The 21,144-nt window shown below is 50.1% G+C and overlaps 2 gene segments (V, D, J or C); both read left to right on the top strand.

The window, feature by feature from the left end:
• The first annotated feature begins 7,462 nt into the window (after positions 1–7,462).
• Positions 7,463–21,144, top strand: part of LOC110544160 (Ig gamma-1 chain C region secreted form-like) — an 85,640-nt gene continuing 71,958 nt past the window's right edge. The window contains 1 exon segment of the C gene segment in view: positions 7,463–7,523. Within this exon segment, the coding sequence occupies positions 7,505–7,523 (19 nt within the window).
• Positions 8,320–19,786, top strand: LOC110566775 (Ig mu chain C region-like). The segment is given in 7 exon segments: positions 8,320–8,469; positions 15,749–16,063; positions 16,171–16,509; positions 16,804–17,121; positions 17,207–17,536; positions 19,286–19,401; positions 19,513–19,786. Coding segments are annotated over 7 exon segments (1,470 nt in total).

Here is a 21,144-nt window from a genome sequence, read left to right as displayed (position 1 = left end):
AGTGAGAAAGGTCTCTTCTCAGTTTATTCTTTTATTTTTGAAAGTTGCATGTCTGTGTTCAATGAACTATGAACACATTTACTCCTGTATGCCCTTCTAACTTCCTCATATCCCTGCCAACACACCCCTAACTGCATGTCTTTTTATCTTTTTTATTGAAAATAAATATTTTTCATACAACATATTCTGATCACATTTTCCTTCCTCATCTCCTCCCAGATGCTTCTCATTCCACCCAACACCACTCCTTCTCTCTCTCTTTAGAAAACGGGCAGTTTTTTCTTTTTCTTTTATTTTATTTTTATTAATTGCAGTTTATTCACTTCGTATCCCCCTTGTAGCTCCCTCCCTCCTCCCCTCCCAATCCCACCCGTCTTCCCCCTTCTCCACCCATGACCCTCCCCAAGTCCACTGATAGGGGAGGTCCTCCTTTACTTCCTTCTGATCCTAGTCTATTAGATCTCATCAGGAGTGGCTGCATTGTCTTTCTCCGTGGTCTGGTAAGGTTGCTCCCCACTCAGGGGGAGGTGATCAAAGAGCAGGTCAAACAGTTTATGTCACAGACAGTCCCTGTTCCCATTACTATGGAGCCCACTTGGACACTGAACTGCCATGGGCTGGCTACATCTGTGAGGGGTTCTAGGTTATCTCCATGAATGGTCCTTGGTTGAAGTATCAGTCTCAGAAAAGACCCATGTGCCCAGATTTTTTGGTTCTGTTGCTCTCTTTGTGGCGTTCCTGTCCTCTTCAGATCTTACTATCTCCCCCTTCTTTTACAAGATTCCCTGTACTCTGATACCCTGCAGGGTAGAGCCTTTCAGAGGCCCTCTGTGGTATGTCCTGTTCCCTGTTTTCTCCCTCTTCTTATGTCCATCTTCTTTGTCTTTCTGAATGGGGATTGAGCATCTTAACCAGAGTCCTCCTTCTTGATTAGTTTCTTTATATATATATTTTTTAACTTCTATTAATTACACTTTATTCATTTTGTATCCCCCCATGAGCCCCTCCCTCCTCCCCTCCCAGTTCCACCCTCCCCCCCTTTCTGCATGCATGCCCCTCCCCAAGTCCACTGATAGGGGAGGTCCTCCTCTCCTTCTTTCTGATCTTAGTCTATCAGTTCTCATCAGGAGTGACTGCATTGTCAGGGTTCTAGGTTATCTCCATGAATAGTCCTTGGTTGGAGTATGAGTCTCTGGGAAGTTTCCTGTGTTCAAATTTTCTTGTTCTGTTGCTCTCCTTGTGGAGTTCCTGTCCTCTCCAGCTCTTACTATTTCCCACTTCTTACATAAAATTCCATTCACTCTGCCTGTCAGTTGGCCATCAGGCTCAGTATCTGCTTTCACAGCCTGCATGGCAGAGGCTTTCAGAGGCCCTCTGTGGCAGGTTCCTAGGTTGTTTCCTGTTTTCTTCTTCTTTGGATGTCCATCCTCTTTGCCTTTCAGGATGGGTATTAAACATTTTAGTTAGGGTCCTCTCTTTTGCTTAGTATGTTTAGATGTACAGATTTTAGTGGGTTTATTCTATGCTGTATGTTTATATGAGTGAGTATATACCATGTGTGTCTTTTTGCTTCTGGGACAACTCACTCAGGATGATCCTTTCCAGGTCCCACCATTTACCTGCAAATTTCATGATTTCCTTATTTTTCATTGCTGAGTAATACTCCATTGTATAGATGTACCACAGTTTCTGCATCCATTCTTCAGTTGAGGGGCATCTGGGCTGTTTCCAGCTTCTGGCTATTACAAATAAAGCTGCTACAAACATGGTTGAGCAAATTTCCTTTTTGTGTACTTGAGCCTCTTTTGGGTATATGCCTAGGAGTGGTATGGCCAGATCTTGAGGAAGCACTATACCTAGTTGTCTGAGAAAGCGCCAGATTTCCAGAGTGGTTGTACAAGTTTACACTCCCACCAGCAGCGGAGAAGGGTTCCCCTTTCTCCACAACCTCTCCAGCATGTGTTGTCACTTGAGTTTTTCATCTTGGCCATTCTCATGGGTGTAAGGTGAAATCTCAGGGTTGTTTTGATTTGCATTTCCCTAATGGCTAATGAGGCTGAGCATTTCTTTAAGTGCTTCTCTGCCATTCGATATTCCCCTACAGAGAATTCTCTGTTTAACTCTGTTCCCCATTTTTTAAGTAGATTACTTGGTTTGCTGCTTTTCAGCTTCTTTAGTTCTTTATATATACTTGATTAGTTTCTTTAGGTGTACAGATTTTAGTATGTTTATCCTATATTGTATATCTAATATCCACTCATGAGTGAGTATATACCGTGTGTGTCTTTCCACTTCTGGGATACCTCACTTGGGACAATCTTTTCCAGTTCCCACCATTTGCCTGCAAATGTCCTTGTTTTTAATTGCTGAGTAGTTTTCCACTGTGTAGATGTACCGCAATTTCTGTATCCATTCCTCAACTGAGGGGCCTCTTAGTTTCAGCACTCTGACAAGTGGTGGCCTCTGCAAAAGAAGGCTTTTTTGCCTAAAGTTGAGAGCAGCCTAGGTCTACGGGTATAAATATAAGTACATAGAAAGCAATTTGACAGCACAACTACTCAACAAAAACATAATAGGGCATTCCATCCTGGGGTCTATCATCTCCTCAGCCAGGCACTTTTGACCAGGATTATCATACCAGGCACTAAATTTCCTTCTATGAAACAAGCCTCAAGTCCAATCTGATAGCAGTTGGTTATACTGAAATAGTCTTGCTATTCTTGCAGTCTTACCTGGCAGAACAGTATTTGAAATGGATGTTTCTATTTTCCTTGAAGACTTAGTTTTGACATGTGATGTTTTGCTGTAAGCTGGGCACTTGCTATTTTGCTGGAGGTTGGCTTGTGAGACGGCATGCGATGTTTCACTGTGAACTCTCTAATATGAAGAGTGTGATTTAGGCCAGCTGAGAGCATCTATAGGTAGACTCTGAGGAGAGGACATATATAGAGGCCTGAGCACAGTGAGACATCACAGCACTGATCTTCATGCCTTGACACTTGACTTTGTAGAAAGAAGCATTCCAGAGAACTTCCAACTGAGTCTTGTGGCTTTTGCTGACTTTCTGTTGCTTCTTGGTGTTGGCCTTTGGACTGGACTGCTGGTATCCTGATGACTGAGTTTGGTAATCCCCTAAAGACCCATGGACCCTAATTCTCAGGAAGTATATAAAAGAGAGCTGTAGCCCTTTTCCCTACTAATCTCCTACCTAAGGTAGGGGAGAGGGAGGTAGAGGTGTTTAAGAACCCTAAATAAAGTAGGTCAAGTATTGCAGCATGCAGAGTCCAGCACTGGATGGCTTTTCTCTCCAGCCATCTGCACAGCACCTGCTAAAACTATGAAAGCTAGCCAGCAGGGTGGAAGCTACCCAGTCAGTTTCAAATTGATGTCTCTGTGTCTTTGAACAAAGTGTGATATCTTTAGCAATAGGAACTTACCACACAGGTTTGGTAGGGCCTCCCTGACAAATAACTCATAAGGAGGTGCCCCATACTTTGTATTTACCTCTTCATTTACTTATTTCTCTCAGTAATTTCTGACAGCTGTTATATTTGCCATCACATGTGCCCTTGTAGCACTTCTGACCAAACCTAAAGAAATGTTTATGTAGGAGACCCCCTTCTGAAATGAAGTACCCAGACAGTGATGGCCTCAAGAAATTGGAGAACACCTCTCCAGAGCAGAGGCAGTCCCAAGTCAAACCTACAGATAATACACTATCCCATCAGGAGTATTCCTGCTCTACCATGTCTGGACATCAGTATTCTGGTTCCTGCCTAGTCCACTGCAATGCTAGGCCCTAGGAAAATGCTGCCAGACCCAGTCCAGCACACCAAGGCACAGAGACCCAAACTTTAGGGCCTGGACCCTCAGTTAAGCTTATCCATTACCCATGGTCTTCTGATCACATGCCAACAACCATCATGTCTGGTATCTCTTGTGATGAATATCTTGATCCAGAAGTTTAATGATGGAGCAGATGGAGTAAAAGCGCTCTCTCTCCCTCCCTCCCTCCCTCTCCCCCCTCTTTCCTCTCTCATCTCTCCACATCCCATGGGGACACCTACAGTTCACCAACTACTCTGATTAGCCCTACAATAAACCTGCTCTAATGAGATGAATGTCCAGGGTCTGTTTTCTACCTACCCAAGTGTCCCATCTTCAGCTGAGCTCCAAGTCCTGTTCAAAGTAGCCATCCCAAGACTGAGTACTTGGAACAGAGTCTGTTAAGGTGTGGAACTAAATAGGCAGGATGGGACATTATGAAGCATATCAGGTCAGAGTTTGACAGGACAAGGTCAGGCAAGATAGAGCACCAGGGATAGGGTCCCAGGAGACTTCAGCAGAGGCTGGAAGACCAACTCACCCCAAGCCAGTAGGCCCAGTTCTGGTCATCTCATTGTACAGATCCAGTTTCCTTACCTTGCCCTTTCTGAGACACATGTCTGCAACACTATAATGGCTAATATATATATATATAATTATCAACTTAGTTATCAACTTGGCACACTTGGAAAGATAAAACCTCAGTTAAGGAGTTGCCTGCATCAGATTGGCCAATGGGCATGTCTGTGGGCATTTTTTGACTGATAATTGATGTAGGAAAGCCAAGCCCACTGTGGGTGGTACCAGCCTTAGATAGCTAAGCCTGGGCCATATACAAAATGCAGCTGAGCAAGTCAAAGGAAGTAAAAAATAAGCAGCAATTCTCCAAGACTTTTGCTTTAGCTCCTGCCGATGTTTCTGCCCTGACTACCCTCAGAGATGAATTGTAAGTTATAAGATGAAATAAAGCCTTCCTTCCTCAAGTTGCTTTTGGTTGTGGTATTAAGCACAGCAACAGAAAATCAAACCAGAAAAACACATGTATGCTTCCTGGCAAAATCCCGTAGTAGGTAGAGCAGAGGTGATCCTCAGACTAAGTCCATGGATACTGCAGAAGAGCCACCTAGAAAGCAGAAGTGTAGATAGGTAGATTGATTGTGTGACTATGATCCACAGTAGTTCTGCATAGCTGGGAAGCTACAAGAAGGGCCAAAGCTTCCTCGGGGAGGTCAGATTCTGTCACACTGCATCTAACAAGGCATACTGCAACGCAGGAGAGGACTAAGACTCAGGCAGGCAATAAAGCCCAGGGCCCGTAGCTTAGCTAGACCTCTATAGTGAGTAAGGAGGAAGGTCTGTGAGAGCCCAGACTGTGGGCTGGGAAGGCACCTTCCATACCCCTGTCAGTAACGAGGTACTACAGCAGGAGCAGGTGTTCCCTGGGGAGGCTGAGACAACCCTACCCTTCCTTCTCTCAAGAGACCACCTAAGATAGACCTGAGAGAACAGATTCTGGGCAGAGGTGCACCTTGATGGTCCAAGATCTAGAGCTTCTCCACAGCGTAGGGCCCCCTACCAAGAGCATGAGGAAGGCTGGCCCTCTCTTGCTCCCTACCCCTAGAGGTCCAAAGCACAGTGTAGGGAGGGGAGCCCCTGGACTACAGCACATTCCCTCTCCTGCTTACCCCACCCATGTGCCCAGGTCTCCAAGCCACAGACATCACCTTTACCACTCACCCACCCTACTTGTGTCCCCAAGCTACAGTTACCTCCCTTCCTGTTCACCCCACCCCATCTATGCCCCTCAGGTCCTGACTTACCAGAGTCTTATACCAAGCCTGGGGCTACAAGTATCTATACGCCCTAAGCACCTACTGCTGACCTGTGGAGCCCATCTCTGAACAAACTCACATGGGTAAATACAGACTCTTTCCTATCTTGAGATGGTCCCCAGGTCAGGAGGAGAACGCTGGCAAAGAACATTCTCTTAGAGCACTGAAGTCCTCCCCAGGACTGAGCTGAGACCCCTTGCTGAGAACCTGCTCTGTTGGTGACCAGGAGGGACACATCTACCCTGGGCACAGATGACACAGCACTCGAGATTCTGTCCCATCAGGACATTGGTGTGACACCTTCAGCCTTAATGTAGGTCATTTTCCTGCTGTAGAGATGGAATCAGAAAGCAAAGAGCAGTCTGAGTGCCCGACAGGCAGGTGTGCTGCAGAAGTATTCATGGATGTCCGTGGAGGGGGACTGCCCCCCACCACCATGGCAGAACCTTCATAGCTCCACCTCGACCTGTCCTTACTTTTAAAAGTAGAAAAACATCACAGGCTCCAGAACTCTAGTGACTGTTTTGAGAAAAATCATTGGTCCCTGACTGGAGAGATACTGGCAGTTTGGGGGCCAGGATATCCGTACTCTACAGCTAGTGTGAGGTTTGAGAGTTAGAGTCCTTGTAGTCTGTGACTGTTGCAAGGTTTTAACTGAGCGGAGAACCACTGTGATAGCTGGAACCACAGTGACTTATGGCTCAACAAAAACCTCTGGAGATTTCCATGGGCAGCCTGGGAACTATGGAGAGGCAAAGAAGCTTGAGAAAGCTGGGTGAGAAAAGAATAGGTCTGAGAGGAAGGGTAACTCTCTATAGAGGACAGGAAATAGGGCAGAGAGAAAGTTACCATGGACAGGTCCTTGCCTCCTGGATGGGAAAAGGATGAGCAAACCCAGACATCAGAAGGGTGCAGTGCCCTGCCAAGGACTAAGGAGAGGATGCCAGGTCAGAGCAGACAGGTGGTGTTTGCTGAGAGTACAGATAGGCATGGATCCTCCCTTTCTCCTTCCCTTGCTCCTTCTCCTGTCTTTATAGGGGCTCATTATGCTAGCCCAGGCTAGCCTGAAAGATAACATCCTACACATCTGCCCATACAACTGTGCTAAGGTAGAGGTCTACCCAAACAGCTGAGTTTCTGGGGCTTGGAGCCCCTGGGGACTCCAAGGGACTTTGGGCTGGGTTTTGTGTGGCCCTGAATATAGGGCTACCTCACTGTGATTATAATTACTTCGACGTCTGGGGCCAAGGGACTCAGATCACCGTCTCCTCTGGTAAGTCCTGCATCTGGGAACTGCGGGTTTGAGATGGGCCAAGTCAGGCTGTGGTGAAGGTTTTAGAACGGGAATAGCGGCAGAATAGGGACTGTGTTACTGGTACTTTGATTACTGGGGCCAAGGGACCCTGGTCACCGTCTCCTCAGGTAAGATCTCTTCTGTTGGCTCCCACCTTTTCGTTTGGTAACCAGCCAAGTCTCTGGGGTCTCTATGTGCAGTCCAGATGGAGGTCAGATTTTCATTTGGGCAGCATCAGGGACCATGCCTGTATGCCATGCTCTTGATATCTGGGGCCAAGGAACCCAGATCAATGTCTCCTCAGGTTTTCTGTGTCTTCCATTCTGAAACTATTGTCTGCAAACTCTGAATCCTGAAGCTTTTTCTTTAAGGATGGGGTCTTTGCTCCCAGAATAAGAGGAAGGCAGAGGCTAGCCACCTGTGGGACAGTGACCACCTTAGGAAATTGGCTTTTGTGTTGTTAGGCTGGATGGGTAGACATAGGGATTTTTGTATGAACACTGAATGGGATCTGTGATAGTGTGACTACTTTGAATACTGGGGCCAAGGAACCATGGTCACCGTCTCCTCAGGTGAGTCCCTACAGCCTCTCTCTTCTACTCAGCTTAGACAGACTTTACTGCATTTGTGGGAAGAAGTGAGTCTTCTGAATTTCGGGTCATGAAGAACCAGGGACAACCTGGGAGTCAGAAAGGAGTCTTCAGGGGGCCCTGGCTGACACAGACAGGCACCCTCAGGTCCAAGACTTTACAGCCAGGGATCTATAGGGATCCTGGCCACCCTTGCCGCTGGGGTCCACTCATTCCCCCTGTCATTGTCTCTCACCGGGCTCTATCTGAGATGACCCAGGGCCTTAGCCAAGGGCCATTTATTGTCTGAGTTCTTATCATGGTTGTCACATGGTGGCTTTGCTTACTGGGGCCAGGGGACTCTGGTCACTGTCTCTTCAGGTGAGTCCTACCTTCTCCCATTCTAAATGCATTTGGGGGGAATTCTGAACATTCAGGACCAATATTCCCTGACAAAATCCAACCCCTTGGTCCCCAAGTTGAGACTCAGGGGTCTGGGTCAGGGATCTCTACCTGCTGGCCTGTGGTGATTGATGTCGGGACTGATGCGTGATGGAGGGTCTGACAGAACTGAGGCTTGAAGTCTAGGGCGGGTTCCCATCCAGGATTTACCAGGCTCTTGTGTGAATTAGGGGCTGACAGTTTTATGGTGACAATTCCAAGGCCAGTGGCTGTCTGGTTTCTCAGAGGTGAGGCTGGAATATTGTCACTTTAAAGACTGAAGAGGAGTCCAGGAGCCTCTCTGCCCAGGCAGAGAATGGAATGTGAGACAGGGGCTTGAATCGTTGCTTCTTGTATGATGCCTAGAGTCAGCATGGTGCCTGAGTGGCCTAGGGATGGTTCTGGTCAGGCTCTGGGGTTTTTGTTGGGTACGATTGAAAATTCCACCATTGTGATTACTATGCTATGGACTACTGGGGCCAAGGGACCCTAGTCACCGTCTCCTCAGGTAAGAATGGCCTCTCTAGGCCTTTATTTTTAACCTTTGCCTATGAAGTTTTCTGAGCATTGCAGACAGTCCTGAAGACTTATTCCTGAGGGAACATGGTGTTTGGCTGGGAGAGGCTGGGGTAAACTGCCTGGGGAGCCCAGAGCCTAATACCTTCGACAAAGTATTAAGGAAGGGTCTGTCTGATGGTGTTGGTGGTGCTCCTGGATGATGGGGCAGGGGACCTGAGAGCCTCCTTTGAGGGGGATGCTAAGAAGATCCCATGGCTGTGGTTGGAGATGTTCAGTTTTTGGAGTCACAGTGTTGACTGAGGAGTGTGCCTCAGGACCACCTCTGTGGCAGCATCTGTATGGTGCCAGGAATGCACAGGCACAGAGAGTGGAACGGAATGTTTTCTTTAGATCAGTGAGGAATGTTCTGCACTAGATTGTCTAAAACTTTATTTGCTGGGAAGAGAACTGTCTGAGTGAGTGAATCTGGTCTTAGAGCGAGTGGAATCATCTCAAAAGGGTAGCTGCTGTCCAGAGGAGTCTGGGGGAGCCTGCAAAAATCCAGCTTTTCAAAGGAACATAGAAGTGTGCATATGGAATATTAGAAGGTGTTATTTTTATCCTTAAACTGGTTCCTTAGAAAAACAAAATACTGTGGCTTTAAAATGTAAGAGATTTTTCAAGTGTTCACTCTTTAAATGTCCAAGTACCAAATTCTTGTCACTCTATTTGAAGTCATGTTTGTCTAGAATTAATATTCCTGAAAGTTTAACCAAGGAATGGGAATGAGGCTCTCTCACACCTTATTCAGAACTGAATTTTGACAATAATAATTTAAGTTTAAAATGTTTTAAAATTGAGTAGTCAAGGTGGAGTCAAGATGGCCGAACAGGACCAGGACACCTGCCGCAGCTGGCAGGAAGCAGGTCGTGTAGCAAGGCTATTTTGGGAAGGAAAATAAAACCGCGGGGTAAACTTGTAGCTGTGGTTTGAAGAAGTGGTTTTGAAACGCTCTGCCCAGCCCCACAGAACTGAAAGTCCAGGCCTAACAAAACAACACCTGGGTAATTTGCATTTCTAAAATAAGTTGAGGGTTCAGCCGAAACTGGAAAGGTCCTCTTTTAACTTAGTGAGTTCAATCTTTTAATTTTGGCTTGAGAAGTTCTAGTTTCCCCAAACTTTAGAAGTTTATCAACTTCTAAAATGTGCTCATTTTCAAAGTTAGATTATGTCAGAAATTGAAGGGCTTTAATGTATTTAATTTCTAATGTATTTAGAAAACTTTTTTTAATTACTTTATTTTTCTCCCCTCTGATCATTGATCTCATTTCAATTCTTTTTTCCAAACATTTACAGTGACTTTGTTCATGATTTTTTAAGCTAGTTGGTTATTGCCTTTATGATTAAGAAAGACTTCGACATTCTGGTAAAGAAGGCTTCAATAGTTTTTTTCAAGACCTCTTTCTAAGTCTTCATCTTAGGATAAAGTTTTTTTTTTTTTTTAATGAATGCAATTATCTAGAATTGCTCCAATTAAAAATGCTAGTTGGTGGTTGAGAGGACACTTGTCAGATAGTGCAGAAGAAGGGCTTCTAAGCCAATCGGCAGGGCATGCTCTGTGTGGCCTCCCTCTGGCGCTGCTCCTTGCTGGAGAGCTGGCCAAAGGTCTGAGACAGGGTTGCTGCTGGGCAGACCTGGACGTTAGGTCGCCCAGGACCACCCAGACAGTTGTGGCTTCTGCCATCCATCTACCTGGCTGCCCATGGACCAGCCAGTCTTGATGGCCTTGAAGGAACGATTCCACACAAAGACCCTGGACCTCCCTGAAGCCAGGCACCCTGAACGGTAAGCCAGAGGCAGCCACAGCTGTGGTTGCTGCTCTTAAAGTTTGTGCTACGTGATTATTTCTGCTTGAGAGAGACTTAGTCTGAGTCACTACTTTAGGAGGAGAAAGAGACATTTGTGCATCTTTTTGAGTGCTGTTAACTGGGTCGCTCACATTTAACTTTTCTTGAAAAACTTGTAAAAGAAGAAAGTTGCCTGCTAACCATTGATTATAAGGCTAATGATACTTTAAGGAAATCTTAGAGAAAGTGTATATGATTGTCTGGAATTATTTCAGTTAAGTGTATTATTTGGGATACTTGCTGTCTTGGCCTTGGTTATACATGTGGCTTTGAGTTTTGCATCAAGATTTCCTCTTCTTAAGCAGCAAAGATAGATAAAATGAATGCCCTGGTGCTGTTAATGGTGGTTTTAATCTAGAATGAGCTTACAGTGGTATCTAATTTAGACTCAGTAGGGAGGAATCCAGGCTAAGGAGCATTATTGGAATTCTGGAGGAAAAGATGTTTTTAATTTTTATAGAAAACACTACTACATCTTTGATCTACAACTCAAGATGGTCTAATAAATTTGAAGTTGTCAGGAAATATACTGCCTAGTTGTTAAAGAATGGTACAGAAGAACAGTGCTTGGAAGCCAAGGTCAATAAGAAAGTATAGGGACTACGGTGTGGCTACTCAGAAGGAAGACCATAGGTAGACAGAACTGGGAAAAGAATAGAAGCAGCTGAGGCCGACAGGTTGACCGGAGTAACTCTCCAGCCTCAATCAAGAACCAGACAGAGAAGGCTAGGCTAACACGGCTGGCTGTGCAAATTCAACCAACACGGCTGAGAACCCCGGTAAGCTAGACTCTAGCAAGCAGAGCAGGCTGAGATGGGTGACCTGAGCTGGACAATACTCAGCTTCTCTAAGCTCTTCTAAGATTTCCTAAACTGAGGTAATTACTCTGGGGTAAGCAAAGCTGGGCTTGATGAGCTGAAATGAGGTAGACTGTGCTGAAGAGCTAGGCTGGCTAAACTGCTGGCTTGCTGACATAAGCCAAGCTGGGGATGAACTGCCTTGGGCAGGACTGAACTGGGCTAAGCTGTGCTGCCTTAGCTGAGCTCTGGTAAGCTGAGCTGGGGTGAGCTGAGCTGAGCTGGGGTGAGCTGAGCTGAGCTGAGCTGAGCTGAGCTGGGGTGAGCTGAGCTGGAGTGAGCTGAGCTGGAGTGAGCTGGGGTGAGCTGAGCTGACCTGGGGTGAGCTGAGCTGAGCTGGGGTGAGCTGAGCTGAGCTGGGCTGAACTGAGCTGGGGTGAGCTGGGGTGAGCTGAGCTGAGCTGAGCTGGGGTGAGCTGAGCTGGGGTGAACTGAGCTGAGCTGTGGTGAGCTGAGCTGGGGTGAGCTGAGCTGGGGTGAGCTGAGCTGGGGTGAACTGAGCTGAGCTGGGGTGAGCTGAGCTGGGGTGAGCTGAGCTGGGGTGAGCAGAGCTGGGCTGGGGTGAGCTGGGCTGAGCTGATCTGAGCTGGGATGAGCTGAGCTGAGCTGGGGTGAGCTGAGCTGGGCTGGGGTGAGCTGAGCTGGGGTGAGCTGAGCTGAGCTGAGCTGGGGTGAGCTGAGCTGAGCTGGGGTGAGCTGAGCTGGGCTGAGCTGAGCTGAGCTGGGCTGAGCTGAGCTGAGCTGAGCTGGGGTGAGCTGAGCTGAGCTGGGGTGAGCTGAGCTGGGCTGAGCTGAGCTGAGCTGAGCTGAGCTGGGGTGAGCTGAGCTGAGCTGGGGTGAGCTGAGCTGGGCTGAGCTGAGCTGAGCTGGGGTGAGCTGAGCTGGGCTGAGCTGAGCTGGGCTGAGCTGGGGTGAGCTGAGCTGGGGTGAGCTGAGCTGAGCTGAGCTGAGCTGAGCTGAGCTAGGGTGAGCTGGGGTGAGCTGAGCTGAGCTGGGGTGAGCTGAGCTGAGCTGGGGTGAGCTGAGCTGAGCTGGGGTGAGCTGGGCTGAACTGAGCTGGGGTGAGCTGGGGTGAGCTGAGCTGAGCTGGGGTGAGCTGAGCTGAGCTGGGGTGAGCTGAGCTGAGCTGGGGTGAGCTGGGCTGAACTGAGCTGGGGTGAGCTGAGCTGAGCTGAGCTGGGGTGAGCTGAGCTGAGCAGGGGTGAACTGAGCTGAGCTGGGGTGAGCTGAGCTGAGCTGGAGTGAGCTGAGCTGGGCTAAGCTGGGCTGAGCTGGGCTGAGCTGAGCTGAGCTGAGCTGAGCTGAGCTGGGGTGAGCTGAGCTGAGCTGGGGTGAGCTGGGGTGAGCTGAGCTGGGCTGAGCTGGGGTGAGCTGAGCTGGGGTGAGCTGAGCTGAGCTGAGATGGGGTGAGCTGAGCTGAGCTGGGGTGAGCTGGGCTGAGCTGAGCTGGGGTGAGCTGAGCTGAGCTGGGGTGAGCTGGGCTGAGCTGAGCTGGGGTGAGCTGAGCTGAGCTGGGGTGAGCTGGGCTGAGCTGAGCTGGGGTGAGCTGAGCTGAGCTGGGGTGAGCTGAGCTGAGCTGAGCTGGGGTGAGCTGTGCTGAGCTGGGGTGAGCTGAGCTGAGCTGAGCTGGGGTGAGCTGTGCTGAGCTGGGGTGAGCTGTGCTGAGCTGGGGTGAGCTGAGCTGAGCTGAGCTGGAGTGAGCTGAGCTGAGCTGAGCTGGGGTGAGCTGGGCTGAGCTGAGCTGGGGTGAGCTGAGCTGAGCTGAGCTGGGGTGAGCTGAGCTGGGGTGAGCTGAGCTGGGGTAAGCTGGGGTGAGCTGAGCTGGGGTGAGCTGTGCTGAGCTGGGGTGAGCTGAGCTGAGCTGGGGTGAGCTGAGCTGAGCTGAGCTGGGGTGAGCTGAGCTGAGCTGAGCTGAGCTGGGGTGAGCTGAGCTGAGCTGAGCTGGGGTGAGCTGAGCTGAGCTGGGGTGAGCTGAGCTGAGCTGGGGTGAGCTGAGCTGAGCTGGGGTGAGCTGAGCTGAGCTGAGCTGAGCTGGGGTGAGCTGGGCTGAGCTGGGGTGAGCTGGGCTGAGCTGAGCTGGGGTGAGCTGAGCTGAGCTGGGGTGAGCTGAGCTGAGCTGAGCTGGGGTGAGCTGAGCTGAGCTGAGCTGAGCTGAGCTGGGGTGAGCTGAGCTGAGCTGAGCTGGGGTGAGCTGAGCTGGGGTGAGCTGAGCTGGGGTAAGCTGGGGTGAGCTGAGCTGGGGTGAGCTGTGCTGAGCTGGGGTGAGCTGAGCTGAGCTGGGGTGAGCTGAGCTGAGCTGAGCTGGGGTGAGCTGAGCTGAGCTGGGGTGAGCTGAGCTGAGCTGAGCTGGGGTGAGCTGAGCTGAGCTGGGGTGAGCTGGGCTGAGCTGAGCTGGGGTGAGCTGAGCTGAGCTGGGGTGAGCTGGGCTGAGCTGAGCTGGGGTGAGCTGAGCTGAGCTGGGGTGAGCTGAGCTGAGCTGAGCTGGGGTGAGCTGTGCTGAGCTGGGGTGAGCTGAGCTGAGCTGAGCTGGGGTGAGCTGTGCTGAGCTGGGGTGAGCTGTGCTGAGCTGGGGTGAGCTGTGCTGAGCTGGGGTGAGCTGAGCTGAGCTGAGCTGGGGTGAGCTGAGCTGAGCTGAGCTGGGGTGAGCTGGGCTGAGCTGAGCTGGGGTGAGCTGAGCTGAGCTGAGCTGGGGTGAGCTGAGCTGGGGTGAGCTGAGCTGGGGTAAGCTGGGGTGAGCTGAGCTGGGGTGAGCTGTGCTGAGCTGGGGTGAGCTGAGCTGAGCTGGGGTGAGCTGAGCTGAGCTGAGCTGGGGTGAGCTGAGCTGAGCTGAGCTGAGCTGGGGTGAGCTGAGCTGAGCTGAGCTGGGGTGAGCTGAGCTGAGCTGGGGTGAGCTGAGCTGAGCTGGGGTGAGCTGAGCTGAGCTGGGGTGAGCTGAGCTGAGCTGAGCTGAGCTGGGGTGAGCTGTGCTGAGCTGGGGTGAGCTGTGCTGAGCTGGGGTGAGCTGAGCTGAGCTGAGCTGGGGTGAGCTGAGCTGAGCTGAGCTGGGGTGAGCTGGGCTGAGCTGAGCTGGGGTGAGCTGAGCTGAGCTGGGGTGAACTGAGCTGGGCTGAGCTGGGGTGAGCTGGATTGAGCTGGGGTGAGCTGGGATGAACTATGCTGAGTGAGCAAGGCTGAGCTGAGGATGCATGGGCTATGATGAGATAGACTGAACTTGGTTGATCTGGGATGGATACACTGGTGCTGGTGAGCTGGACTGCCGTGAGCTGGTGTGTTGTAAGCTGGACTGAGCTAGGATGAGTGGGATGGCATAGGATGAGGTTGGCTGGGATGAGCATGGCTTAATTGGTCTAGTTGCATTGGGATATGCTAGGCTGAGCTGAACAGGACTAAACTGATATGAACTGGACTCAAATGAGCTGGGCTGAGCTGGGCTAGGATGAGCTACCGTGAAGTGGGCTGAGGTGTCCTGGGATAACATGAGTTGAGCTGCAGTGAATACAGCTGGGGTGAGCTGGGGTGAGTTGACTGAGCTTAGACTGACCTACCTGAGTTGGGATGAGTTAGGTTAAAGAGCTGGGATAAATAGGGATTAGTGGGGTTTAGATGAGATGGGCTGAACTATGCTGACCTAGAGCACTTGAACTTGGATGAGATGAGCTAGCCTGGGCTGAGCTAGGCTAGCTGAGCTGGTCTGGGCTGAGCTAATCTGGGCTGGAATGAACTAGATTTACTGAGGCCTAGATCAATTTAACTAGACTAGGCTAAACTGTGATGGTGTGAACTAGCCTGAGATGAGCTGGGCTCAGATTAGTTTAGCTAAGCTAGCATGGGGTGAGCTTGGCTAGAACTGGCATGAGCTGTATGTGAAACAATTTAACTAGCTTGAGATGGGCAGATCTGAGATGGACCAGGCCTGGACCAGCTAGGTTATGACCTTGTTCTGGGAAGACCATGTGCTAAGGTATAGTTTCAAGATGATTCCATAAGAGTTCCCCCATCACAACCCACCTTTCTCTTACCCTACATGCCCTGTCTGGTGTGTAGACTCAAGCTGTGTGTGCTGATATAAATGATTTGAAGCCTGGGCCCCCCTACCACCACCACCTCCCCGACACACTCCTTTTGCTTTGGAATGAGAATGTTTCCCTCAGCCAGTGTCTCAGAGGGAAGCAGAGCAGGTCAGGCCCAAGCCTACATGAGAAGCCAGGATCTAGGCATGTTTCTGAGAGCAGGCGTCAGTGCCCCTGGAGCTGGCTGGGTGATGGCTGAAGGGCCATATCCAACTACTCTAGCAGACATCTGTTCCTGTATGTGAAGCTTCCAAAGCCATGTTACTGTGGCTAGAAGGTGGCTCTGCAGCAGCTCTGTCCTGAAGGCCAGGTTCGCCGACCACCATATCTAGCCGCCTGTCTTAAGACCAACAGCCTCAGAGGCAGGAGAATATAAAGAAATGGCCTGACTGGCAGGAGGTCGGAAGACAGATTCTTACTCCTCCATTTCTCTTTTATCCCTCTCTGATCCTCAGAGAGTTCGTCCTCCCCATCTGTCTTCCCTCTCGTCTCCTGCGAGAGCCCCCTGTCTGATGAGAATTTGGTGGCCATGGGCTGCCTGGCCCGGGACTTCTTGCCCAACTCCATTTCCTTCTCCTGGAAGTACCAGAACAACTCTGATATCAGCCAGGGTGTCAGAACCTTCCCAACACTGAGGACAGGGAACAAGTACACAGCCACCTCGCAGGTGCTCCTGTCTCGGAAGAATGTCCTTGAGGGTTCAGATGAATACCTGGTATGCAAGGTCCGCCATGGCAACAATAACAAAGATCTGCATGTGCCCATTCCAGGTAAGAACCAACCCTCCCAGTGGGGGCAGAGGCCCGGGCATGGTCTAGAGGGAGCAATGGGCTGGGGCTTGGGCGGAGCTGAGCTCACTTTTGTCCTTCCACTCTAGCTGGCACAGAGATGAGCCCCAATGTGAGTGTGTTCGTTCCACCATGTGACGCCTTCTCAGGCCCTGCACCGCGCAGGTCCAGACTGTACTGCGAGGTCACCAACTTCAGTCCCAAAGAAATCACAGTGTCCTGGCTACAGGACGGGAAGCCTGTGAAGTCTGGCTTCACCACAGAGCCGGTGACTGCCGAGAACAAAGGATCCAAACTGCGGACCTACAAGGTTGTAAGCTCACTGACCATCACTGAAAGTGACTGGCTGAACCTAAGCGTGTACACCTGCCGTGTGGACCACAGGGGTCTCCCCTTCTGGAAGAATGTGTCCTCCTCGTGTGCTGCCAGTGAGTGGCCTGTGCCAAGCCCAATGCCTAGCCCTCCCAGATGAGGGAAGCCCTCCTACAAGTATGACCAATGCCACCCTGATGTGGCCATTTGCTCCTTGAGCCTTGGCTTCCCAGAGTGGCCAAGGGTGTGGATGAGGGGTAGCAGCAGGGAGTGAGAGCCGGCTGGAGGACCAGCATCTTCCCTTAAGCAGGACATCATAGGCTCCAAAAATTGGGGGGTTGGAGGCTAAATTTTTCTCTGACCTCGCGACTAGACCTGTCATAGCTGACACGGTGTTTTCTTGACCGCAGGTCCATCCACAGACATCCTAGCCTTCGCCATCCCCCCCTCCTTTGCTCACACCTTCATCACCAAGTCTGCCAAGCTGACCTGCCTGGTCACAAACCTGGCATCATACGACACCCTGAATATCTCCTGGTCTTCCCAAAGTGGTGAGGCACTAGAAACCAACATGAAGCTCATTGAAAGCCACACCAATGGGACCTTCAGTGCTGAGGGTGTGGCTCACGTTTGTGCGGAAGACTGGAATAGCAGAAAGGAGTTCGTGTGCACTGTGACCCACAGGGACCTGCCTTCACCACAGAAGAAAACCATCTCAAAACCCAATGGTAGGTATACCCCTTCCCTTCTTCTCCCTTGCCGAGGAGGACGGGTCCCCTTCACCCTTGTCCTCACCACTATCTCTGCTCACAGAAATGAATCGTCCACCTGCTGTCTATGTGCTGCCGCCGGCCTGTGAGCAGCTGATCCTGAGGGAGTCAGTCACAGTCACCTGCCTGGTGAAGGGCTTCTCTCCTGCAGACGTCCTTGTTCAGTGGCTTCAGAGGGGGCAACCCTTGCCCTCAGACAAGTATGTGACCAGTGCCCCGATGCCAGAGCCCCAGGCCCAAGGCCTCTACTTCGCCTACAGCACGCTGACTGTGGCAGAGGAGGAATGGAATTCCGGAGAGACCTACACCTGTGTTGTAGTCCACGAGGCCTTGCCACACACGGTTACCGAGAGGACCGTGGACAAATCCACTGGTAAACCCACACTGTACAATGTAACCCTGATCATGTCTGACACAGGCGGCACCTGCTACTGACCACGCTAATCCTCAACCAGGCAGGCTCTGGGGGTCCATTTGCTCTGTGAATGCAAACTAACAATGTCAGAGGGAGATGCTGCATTTTATGAAAATTAGAAATAAAAAAATCCATTCAAAAGTCGCTTGTTTTGATTCTGCAATGCTTTTGCCTGCTGGGGCAACAGCTGTGCTGTGCTTGCCCTGAGCACACCCTGCAGCCTTGCCTGCACCTCCGCCCTTCCTCTGCCAGTTGCCTCCTTCTGTGTAAACCCAAGAAAGCTTACTACAGACGGAGTGTAAAGCATGCCATTTCTCCAGCTATTTCTGGATATATGGCTGGAAGGTTGGCTACCCTGCTGCAGGCACCGTTCAGGCACATGCACAGACACACACAGACAGGCAGACAAAAATATAGGAGCATATGTACAGATGTGTAATTTTGGACACACAGACAAAGATACACACAGAACCACCCTCACACTCAGGAACACATGCATGCACATGAGCTCATTCATACATTCATATATGGACACCTTCAGAGAAAAACAAATGTAGACACACAGCCACAACCAGAAACAGATACCAACACACATGGCCGTGTGTACACATAAACAGAATATAGGCAAATATAGACAACATAGCCACATAGGCACAAAAACATTCATACACTCACATGTACAGAAACATCTTGACATGTACATGCTAACATGTGGACAGGCATGACACACAGATACACCTGGACTGTCACCAGGGCCATAATCTCCAGGGTTCAGGGCCCAGAGAGTCCACCTTAGGCTGGGTCTTCTCAGCATCTTAGACTCATGCTTCTCAGGGAGCCCAGCCTATACTTAGGAGAGAGAGCCCCAGGAACAAATTGTGCCTTTCTCTCCCAATACCCCAACTAACCACCCATTGACAGAAAGTTGCCCCTGGCTATGTCCCCATTAACAAAACACCTCAGGATATCAACATGAGATGCCAGAATGCAGATGACATAATGCAATTATTCAGAAAAAGCTGAGTCTCCCACCCCAGCAAGGAGCCCCTGTAAGGACTCACCTTTGCCTCCGTGGGCCCACATCCTGGACATTCTTCATAGTCTTATCAATTTGGGGCCTAGGCTTTAGATAACCCCAAGGGATCATCATCATCAATGCCCTGGTCTCACTGCCTTTCTTGAATGTCTGTCTATTTCTTGATACCCAGACTCAACATTTCTGGTAGGAATAAGACAAGCCACACACAGAAACTCTGCTCAAAGAGAGGCATGAGATGCCAACGTCCTTCAGGAAGTTAGTAGGTGCCTCAGGTACCTTCTGCTCTTTTGGGCTTACCAAAGCCCAAAAGACAGGGAACCCTACTCTAAATCACAGTCTAAATGGCCCTGATGATGCCACCTGCTCAGAGAAAGTCCAGAACACACCCACACCATCATGCCAGGGTTCCTGATTCTGCCTTCATCCTGCATCCGTGTGTTGCACCTGTCTTGCTTGCTCTGCATCCCCAGGGGTCCTAGGGCAAGACCTCAAGTTGGTGCCTCCTCCAGCCTGACCTGTGTTGTGCCTCTGTCTAGCTTGAGCTGTCAGGAGGACCAGTCAATACTGGCTGAGACTCTCTGAAAACAGCAGGACATTTCCAACCCTCAGGCAGATGCTCAGTCACTCCAAGGCTTGGCTTGACCCTCCCTCTGTATGTCCCTTCACAGAGGGGGAGGTGAATGCCGAGGAGGAAGGCTTTGAGAACCTATGGACCACGGCCTCCACCTTCATCGTGCTCTTCCTCCTGAGCCTCTTCTACAGCACCACTGTCACCCTGTTCAAGGTACTGTGGTTGTGGGGCTGAGGACATAGGGCAGGGAATACCATTTCTCACTGTCCCTACCTCTACTCCCTAAAAGTAGACAGCAATTCATACTGTCTCTGTCGCCTGCAGGTGAAGTGAATCACAGCAAGGAAGGACATCAGAGAACAAGAAACCCTCCCCCAGGAACACTGCCTCTGGGTGGGATGAGCTGCCTGCATGACTAGTAAACTTATTCCTCCATCTTCCCTGTGTTGCCCTCCAGCTTTGAGCTCTGGGATGGGCTTCTTTCTAGACTGGTCAAAGACTTTGTCAATTTGTGCAACCTGAAGCAGTGTCTGGCCTACAGATAACTGTGCTGTACACAAATGTCGCTTGTAAATAAATACTTTATTGTGTGAACCCACTTTATTGTGAAGGAATTTGATTTTATTTCAAACCTTTTCTGCACTGTTGACATGCCAAACTCTGAAGAGAATTTGGGAACTGGTAATGGAGCAGTCTGATGGGGCTTCAGAAAAAGGGAGAAAGGGGAAGAAGGCAAAAGGGAGAGAGAGAGAGAGAGAGAGAGAGCTCTGACAGCAAAGCACAACACAGCAGTCAATGGTAGAACCTTGGCTTATCCACCCTGATAGAAGAAAGGAAGCAGGGAAAAGAAAATTCCAGGCCTGATCTCCCAAAAGCCTTCAGAATCTGGAAACTAGTTTTCAGCCCTGGGTTTCTGCTCTGTACCACAGCCTGCCATCTTGAGCTGGTGTTGCTTCCAACCAGCATAGTACTTTGGGTCTTATCCTAAACCTTTGTGGTATGTGAAGTGTGCCTTGGGGAAGTTAGCTGAGATCTCTAAGACATTTTACCCCTCCTGCAACACGCCAGGCCCTAGGGGTTAGTCAATAACTTGGAGACTCAAACTCTCTGTTTATGGCAACTGCTGGAAAAATATAAAGAAATAGGATAAAGGCTCTGTAGTCACTAGAGAAAGACAGATACAGGTCTGCTCTCAGAGCAAGAATAGAAAGGAGAGGGACGTGGTTGTGGGCTTCAGCTCAGGCAGTGCAGGCTGCCCCCTTGCTCATGGTGTGGGTAGCTAGAGAAGCCCACAGACACAGGAAGTGCGGGCTAGCTGCCTATGGCAAGAGGAAGACCTGGCAGCAGGACGTGAGCAGGAACAGCAGGTTGTGGGATGGAACTGTGTAGATGCCAAGGTCCTAAAGAACATAGTTCAGGTTAAATATCAACTGTTTAATATCTAAGTATTAAGCATCTGAGGTACCAGCTCGGTGATGGACCCTTAGTTGGGATTCTAGTGGGTAGCTGCAGAGTACAGAGAGCAGCAAGAACCTATTGGAAAACCATTGTAGAGATACCAGGGCCCACCACCAAATTCCAGATTTATCTTAGCCATTGTCACCTGAGCACCCCACCTCCCACACCAGCGTCAGTGTTAGTTTCCTTTGGCTGCTGGTGCAAAGTGCAACATGTAGCAGCTTGAGCACCAGAACTCTGTTCTTTCCCAGGTCTAGTGGCCAGGAGTCTGGGCTACAGCAAGCTGGTGTCCTCTGCTGCAGAGAGAATCTGCCACGGACTTCCGGCTCTGAGTCCATGGCGGTTGACTACCCCTTGTCTCCTGGCAACAACACCCCAGTCACTGTTTCACTTTCACAGCTTTCCCCCATGTCTGTACCTACTGCCATGTTTCAAGAACCCAGTCCTGCTGCCCACCCCAATCCAAGCATGTGCTCATCTCAACTAGATTCCACTTGC

Source organism: Meriones unguiculatus, chromosome 7 (assembly GCF_030254825.1).
Source record: "Meriones unguiculatus strain TT.TT164.6M chromosome 7, Bangor_MerUng_6.1, whole genome shotgun sequence".
Lineage (NCBI taxonomy): Eukaryota > Metazoa > Chordata > Mammalia > Rodentia > Muridae > Meriones > Meriones unguiculatus.
The sequence above is the reverse complement of the archived record's forward strand: the minus strand, read 5'-3'. Positions and strand labels throughout refer to the sequence as shown.